General features: G+C 36.2%; 1 protein-coding gene across 4 annotated transcripts in view; it reads right to left on the reverse strand.

Annotated features, from left to right (window-relative positions):
- The window catches only part of FANCD2 (FA complementation group D2), a 56,204-nt gene that overhangs the window by 47,517 nt on the left and 302 nt on the right, over positions 1-8,385 (reverse strand). For all 4 annotated transcript variants that reach the window (XM_079122329.1, XM_079122330.1, XM_079122331.1 and 1 more), the window contains exons 2-7: positions 6,917-7,009; positions 4,927-5,067; positions 4,338-4,405; positions 4,070-4,173; positions 3,368-3,428; positions 2,470-2,522 (exon numbers count right to left, since the gene is read on the reverse strand). In XM_079122329.1, the coding sequence (XP_078978455.1) occupies positions 2,470-2,522; positions 3,368-3,428; positions 4,070-4,173; positions 4,338-4,405; positions 4,927-5,067; positions 6,917-6,980 (491 nt within the window). In that variant the 5' untranslated portion in view covers positions 6,981-7,009. The remainder of the gene's footprint in view (positions 1-2,469; positions 2,523-3,367; positions 3,429-4,069; positions 4,174-4,337; positions 4,406-4,926; positions 5,068-6,916; positions 7,010-8,385) is intronic.

Consider the following 8,385-nt stretch of genomic DNA (forward strand, 5'->3'; position numbering starts at 1 on the left):
AATTGGTACATTGTAATTATACACAATAGTGGGATTCACTATACCATATTCATACATGCACAATCTCATTCCCAGGTACTTTCCCTTTCCTTCCCCTCCTCTGGCTCCCATCTGACTGCTCTACTGATCTCCCTTCTATTACTGTTATTTTAGTGAATTATTATTATTCACCATGGTATATTAAGAGACACAGCATAATTTCATAGATTTCATTCCCCAGTACCTCCCCATGCCCTCACCTCCTTCCTCTGCAGCCCATCTTAAGCACTAAGAAAGACTTAGCCAGGATATAAGCATCTAGTATGAACCATTTATCTGAAACACCAAACTTTTAAAAATTAATCTTCAAAGTTTATTATATACAGGACATTATAATAAAAAAGAGAAAATAAATATGACCATAGTCCTGTCACACCAAAGATATCCACTATTAATAATGCACATGTATGGGCTGGGGTTGTGGCTCACTGGTACAGCGCTCACCTAGCACACGAGAGGCCCTAGGTTCAATCTTCAACATCACATAAAAATAAAGGTACTGTGTCTACCCACAACTAAAACAAAGTATTTTAAAAATAATATAAACTTATGTTTTTGTTTTTTATGATTTATAACATGGGGGTTTTTTCCCAGTTAATATGTGGCATCAAACAGTCTTCTTTATAATTTTAATGCCCGCATGATGTTCCTATTTTTTAACATGTCAGTTATTTACATTTTTTGTTATTTGCTGGTCTGGGTTTTTTTGTTGTTTTTTTTTTCCTTTTCTTTGTTTTGCCGTGCTGGGGACTGAACCAAGAGGCTCCTGCCTGCTGGACAAGAGCTCAACCACTGAGCAATACAAGTTCTAATTTTTTGTTATTGTAAACAGTAATCTTATATATGTGTTTTGTGTTTTCAGTTAGTTAAAATCTTGGGATAAAACAGTAGAAGAGCTGAGGATTAAAGGGTTTGCAAAATCTAAATTGTGTGTGTGAGTGTGTGTGTGTGTGTGTGAGAGAGAGAGAGAGAGAGAGAAAGAGAGAGATACTGGGGATGGAACCCAGGACCTTCACACACATCTCTACTACAGTGGTAGATCCATAGCCTAGATCCATAGCCTAAAACCTTAGGTTTTTCTTTTCCATTTTTTTTCCTTTTTTTTTTTTTTTTTCCTGGTACCAAGGAATAAACCCAGGGGTTCTTACAAACACTGAGCCACATCCCCAACCCTTTTTTGGTATTAAATTATTTAGCACCAAGGTCTCACTGAGTTGCTTAGAGCCTTGATAAGTTGCTGAGGTTGGCTTTAAACTTGCAATCCTCCTGCCTCAGCCTCCCAAGCCACTGGGATTACAGGAGTGTTCCACTGCACCTGGGGAGAAACCTTAGGGTTTATTTTGCTTGTTTTTTTGTGGAGCTGGGGATTGAACCCAGGGCCTTGTGCTTGACAGGCAAGCACTCTACAAACTGAATTATATCCCTAGCCCAAAACCTTAGGTTTTGATACATACAACCTCTTGCTTTTCAAAATGACTAAACAAATGAATATGCTCATTAGCAATGAATACCTAAGCCTGTTCATTACACTCAACACAGAAGACCCTTTGAGTGTGGAAAGAATGCACTTACTGTTTTAAATTTGTTTTTGCTAATGAAATTGAATTTTTGTTTTAATTTTTATACAGTTTTAGTTGTTGGTGGACCTTTATTTTATTCCTTTATTTATATGCAGTGCTGAGGATCAAACCCAGTGCCTCACCCATGCTAGGCAATCACTCAATAACTGAGCCACAACCCAGCCCTGAAACTGAATTTTTTAATTTGTTTTTTTTTGGTGGGATTGGGGATTGAACTCAGGGCTTTGTGCATGGGAGGCAAGCACTCTACCAACTGAGCTATATCCCCAGCCCAAACTTTTTAATGTTTGATAGTCTTGGATTTGTGAATTGTCTATTCATGACCTTTGTCTAATTTTCTATTATAAGCTGTTCATTTTTCTCTGACACAGTAATTTTTAAAAATAGGTAGTATAGCACAGTGGTGGAGCACTTGCTTATTAGCACATGTGAGGCACTGGGCTCAATGCTCAGCACCACATAAAAATGAATAATTGGTATTGTGTCCATCTACAACTAAAAAAAATTAAATAAAAATAATAAAATATAGAAAAAATTTTTCAATAGGTAGAAATAGGTAGTATACATGCAATATAAAAACAAAAAGGTAAAGAACAAAATTCACATAATACCTGCCCCCAGCCAATTGGCTCTAGGAATAATCCATGCATATGCATGCATGTATAATATTTACTTTTAACCACAATTCTGCTAATTTTTATGAAGCCAATAATAGATGAAATTACAAGGAAAGACACCCTGGCATCATAATAAAATACGGCCTTCTATGACCTTCAGAGAAACCAATGATGTTCCATAGAGAAACAACTATATCAGGGTGCTAAGAGTATTCCAGAATAACTCCACTCACCTTTTGAAAAGAAATTCTGGCAACTTTTCAAATAAGGTTTTGATAATGGCAGGCTAAAAAAGAAAACTTAGGGCATTAAAGATGGCCTCAAAATACACAACAGAAATATATAATTAACAGAATTCTCTCCCACTAGAGTTCTTGATGTCCTCTTATTGTAGAATGCTCACATAGATACTGATCATAAGCTGTTGAACTACAAAGATATGAATAATTTATTTTGAAACAGTAAAAATCAACTGCTAAGACAAAATGAAAATGATAATAAATAATAAAATACTAATAAAGATCACTGTTAATCCATGAACTGCAGTCTTTAAAAGATTATCAAATATTTTTTGAGAGGAGGACTTCTCTTCAGAGGAGAAAGGGAACTCTTAGACTTAAGGTAACTATTATGTTCAAGATATCCAATGAAAAGGAAGAGATAAGAGTATAGGAAGAAAGGATGAAAAAAAAAATGGTGGATAGGACAGGAGGGAGAATTTGAGATGTATAAAACATATCACTGCATAACACACTCAATACATTAAAGGAGGGGGAAGGAAAGGGAAAAATTAAATTATGTAAGCAACTAAAAAGCTAAATGGAAGACAATGCAGATGCAAATATGGCAAAGATTACAAGGTTCTTAGAGTGTACAGGATGCAGCGTTAAGAAAGAGGACTTAGATACTAAGGGAATAAAAGGGACTGCCAGATGAATGGGACTAATCAGCACAGTTCAGAGACACAGATAATACCCTACCAGACTCAGCTCACCGACAGGGCTGTGATGAGGCTGTTGCAAACTCAAACTCTCTAATTAACCATACTCTGCCCTGTTCTAGCCACTGATAATTGGACACACACCACAAATCATATCTATCAAATGTTCACAGAAAAAATGTTAGTATCACCTGTAAAATGTCAATCCCCAGAAGCAGTTTGATGAGGCTCTTAGAGTAAGATGCACCCATGCTATAAAAAAGAGAGTACAGCTGACAAAATAAAAAATACCACGGAGAAAATACATACTTTGAGATAAGAAGGATGTTTCCTCAGAGCTTCCTCTTTTTTTTCCCTTGTTTTATGGTTTTATTATCGATTCTCCATAAAACTGATTAGATACACAATCTCTAACAATTATGTCCACAATATAGTCTTTTTGGGGTACTGGGAATTGAACCCGGGGACACTTAACAACTGAGCCATATCCCCAGCCCTTTTTTATATTTTATTTAGAAACAGCATCTCGCTGAGTTGCTGAGGCTGGCTTTGAACTCATGATCCTCTTGCCTCAGCTTCCCAAGCTGCTGGGATTCAGGCCTATGCCTGGCCACAATATAATCGTTAGACAAGAAATACAGAACATAAGACAGCCCCTAGTAAGGGAGATGTAGAGATTTGAAATTCTATCAACATAGTAGGAAATATTCTAGAAAACACTCTAGTTCTTAGCCTTAGAGTCACAAATTTAACAATTTCAAGTTTAGGTTTAAACTCTAAAAAAAAAAGAGTTATAAATCAAAAGTGAAATTGTAAAAATTGCACCCCCACACCTCAAGCCAGTTACTGTAAGAGACCAAATTTAATGGAGTCTACATGCTTCCTCTCCAAACCTGGCTTCGTCATCGTGCAGACGTTCACAAGACAAAAGGCAATTCCTGAAACTGTCATGGTCCTCAATGTAAGATTCCAGTCCATCAACAAATTCTTCTATCACCTTAGTGAGATTTTAAATATAAAAAAAATGAGAGTAAGACTTTTTAAACATCTGTTGTCAACTAAAAATCATTTTAGCCCACTCAACTATTCACCAGTGTCTTTAAGTTCCTAATTCCAGAGTACAGCTGACAAAATAAAAAATACCACAGAGAAAATACATACTTTGGGATAAGAAGGATGTTTCCTCAGAGACTGAAATAGCTTCTTTTGGAAAACAATTTGATCCACAGCTATGAGGAAAGAAGGACAGCTGGTCATCATGGTCTACCACAGTTTTCTTCCCTAAAGACCTGAGTTTCTAATCTGATAAAATCATTTAAAATATCTCCAACCAAATTTTGTTTGAACCATCTCAACCCACAGTAATAGATGTAGTTTTGATAGAAGATAGTCACTAAGTCTCTTAAAAAGAGACCTGCCTTAGCATAACAGAATAACCTGTGCCCTAGAAACAGGGCCTTATGTGACTCTACATATTTTCTTCTGAAATTATTCTGACACAGATCTATTTACTTCCTGGGAATTAATATATTTTTCACAAGAAAGCATCGAAAAATACTAGCATAAAACATTTTTTTTCTGGAAAAAAAATCAGAAGTACTTAACATGCAATTAACCAGGACAATAGACTAGAACAATATTCTCTAAAAAGTAATTTCATTCTTATCTCCTGACTATTGATTCTCTCATTTTTAATATTCACAGCCTCTCTATCTAGAAAACCCCCAAAATAGAATGATTAAAATATTACCTAGTTGATTCTGATTATCTCCAGTTTTAAGAATAAGTCCTGATGTCTTAAGAAGTCTTACAAAGATAGTGTCATTTTCTTCAACTTCATTAGAAGCATAAGACTCCTTTGTCTTTTTGGAAAGTGGTTGCTTCCTGGCTTCTGTAAATAGACAAAATTTTAGGACTATAATCAAAAAAAAGAAAAGAAAAAGTAAAGCAAAGATTGAGAGGAACTCTGAGGTGTTCCTGAAGTAGTAAGACTAGAATTGATGCTGTAGTGAAATGAACTATCTCTAACAATGATCAGCAACAGTAACTTCCAAACCAACAGAAAAATAAAACAATCAGCACACAGAATTATATTTACCAATTGAATTTTCATTTGAAGAAATCAAATTATACCACTTGAAACAAGAATAAACATAGAAATGTTTCCACCCAAAACCTAAAGCAGTCAGTTCTCTCAAGTTACTGTCAAACACTGTATTGCAATCACTGAGCTTATTAAAATTCACATTCCCAGGCTAAATTCTAGAAATACTGAGTGAAATCTTGAGAATGATACTTAGGAGTCTAAATTTTTGACAAACTCTTCAGGTAGTAATCCTGATGTACATCAAATTTGAGAATCAATGATGTGTATGCAAAAATAGAGTGGAACAGGTTCTCCTACATCATAGCTTTAACTATAAAGCACCGACTGGTTTCACCCCAAGGCTTTTCAACCCATAAAAAATAACAAGCCAAGCACAGTGCACAAACTTATAATTCTAGCTATGGGGTCTGAGGCAGGAGAATCCCAAGTTTGAAGCCAGCCTTGGAAAATTAACAAGGGCCTAAGCAATTTACCAAGACCCTGACTTGAAATAAAAGAAAAAGGACTGGGGATAGCTCAGTAGTAAAGCACTTGTGTCACATATGTGACGCCCTGAGTTCAATCTCTTGTAACAAAGGAAAAAAAACAACAAAGCCTTACACCAAATGAAACAAAGACCACTCATACCTTCCTTAAAGAAATTTAGGCATAAACAGAATGAAAGATTCAGTTTGCTCACCACCCACCAAAAGAACCCAAGTCCCTTCCCATAAACTTAAAAGTCCCCTTTCGGAGAATAGTAGTTCCAAAGTACAAAATGTCCCTTTAGCAACTTCCTAAAATTATTCCTCTTCAGTTTCAGATTTTTCATCAATTTCTCCATATTCTACAATTACTTCACCAATAGATGGAGCCTAAATCAAGCCTTTATTAACAGGGTTTAAGCCTCAAATTTTTATTTATTAATTCTAAATATTGTTTGATAATGTTTTAACATTAGTTGTACTTGACCACAAGTCAGACCTAAATTCTACACTCTAATAAGAAACGACTTATTCAATCAGTTAGAACAACCTTCAATGGGTATAATAAATGAAAAAGACTTTCAATCTCTTCTTTTCCAAACTCTTAGGGTCTTTGTCAGTCATATTCTTATTTGGGCAAAGCTCTAAATGGTTTCTTTTCCTCTTCTTTCACATATCTTTTCTTTATATATCACTACCATAGCCCCCTTAAACTTTTTTTAAGATAGAAAAGATGAAAAGCTATTTCTATCTCTCTCTTTTTTTTTTTTTTTTTTTTGGCGGTACTGGGGATCGAACTCAGGGCCTTGTGCTTCTGAGGCAAGCACTCTACCAGCTGAGCTATCTCCCCAGCCCAAAAAGCTATTTCAAAAAGCTGGGGACTCTCTTCTCTTTGTGTCCCAACACAGAGATGATATATAGAAGTCTAGAGATAAAACAGATTACTCTTATGAATGTAGCCACTGAGGCACTGAGGCTGGGGGTATGCTCAAAGGTATACATGGAATCAGAGACAGAATTCAATTCCAGATCTCCTGATACTAGATTCTTTGTGTGGTATCTATTTTGCCTTGATGACATCTAGCCCTTAAAAAGTAATAGCTTTACATATCTCTAAATGTCTCATACATTTGCTACAGGAAATAAAGCAATAAATGGCAGATACTTACTGGAGGCATCTTCCATCAGGGTCTCTTTATTCTCAGATTTTGACAGTCTTCTTTTGGAAATCATTTTGAGTGAAGTCCTCTATACTTAAATTACTTCCAAGAGTAAAATGAGAGGAAAAAAGTTACCCTCTAGAAGCAAAATTCTGAGAAATTAGAGTTACAGTTTGTTTTTAAATGTTCTTTCTAAAACCAGAGGGATTTGAGTCTTCATACTAATTCTCTCTATATTCAGGTACTGAACACATTTCAACTCCCATATTTGGACAATTCTCCCTTCAAGACTTGTTTACCTAGTTGCTTCTTTCACCAGATCACTACCTAAAAAAAGAAAATTCAGTTCTTCATCTGAGATTCAAGACACCTGACCTTTAACTCATTAATTCAATACTACATATTAAGGACTGTGCTAGGTGCTGGGGTTACAACTGTGAACAAGATGGACATGAACCCTGCTCAAAGAGAGTTTACAGTATAAAAATAAATAGTCAGGGCTGGGGAGATAGCTCAGTTGATAGAGTGCTTGCCTCGAAAGCACAAGGCCCTGAGTTCGATTCCCAGTACCGCAAAAAAAAAATAAATAAATAAAATTTAAAAAAATAAAAATAGTCTTAACATTTTTAACTTCAGTTGTGTAAGTTCTATACAAGAAAAATACAGGTTACTCTGAGGAAATTTAATCTAGATGGAGATGGGGGTGGTGAAGAAAAGCAGGGACAATTTCCTAGATAAAGTCTTCCCTCAGCCGGAGGACAGAGGATGGAACCCAAGGCTTCATGCATGCTAGGCAAGAGCTCTACCCTTGACCTACACTCCCAGCTGAAGTAAGTCTTTTCCTTTCCTTTGCACCAGGGATTGATCCCAGGGGATTAAACCACATCCCTAGTCCTTATTTATTTATTTATTTAGAAACAGGGTCTTGCTAAGTTGCTCAGGGCTTCACTAAATTGGAGAGGCTGGGTTTGAACTTGGGATGCTCCCTCCTCAGTCTCCAGAGGCGCTTAAATCAGTTTTATTATCAGTATTTTAGCTGCCCTACCAGGCTTTTTTTTTTTTTTAAGTGGTTTATACTTAATAGTTCATTTATTACCTCACAAAAATCTGTGAGGTAGGTACAATTATTATTTCCATAGTCCAGGATTCTAACACCAGCAGTGTGGTTCCAGAAATTGCGTTAACTACCGCCAATACTTAACAATGGCTTCAAATAATGATTGACATTTACGATGCGCCAAGCTTCCATTTTATCCATTACCTTATTTAATACAACAAAACCACTGTCAGCCATTTTGCAGATGGAAAAACTAAGCTAAGTATGGACCTTCTGACATTACAGCACACACCCTTAACACGTGCCACACCACCTCGTTTCCAGGAAAGTCTAAAGGGAGAGGAGATGAGGCTGGTCACCAAGACTAGGTCATTCAGGTTTAGGGAGTGGGGAGGAGAGCGGCCCTCTCTTTTCGCCCTTG

This window comes from Sciurus vulgaris, assembly GCF_902686455.1.
Source record: "Sciurus vulgaris genome assembly, chromosome: 19".
NCBI classification, from domain to species: Eukaryota; Metazoa; Chordata; class Mammalia; order Rodentia; family Sciuridae; genus Sciurus; species Sciurus vulgaris.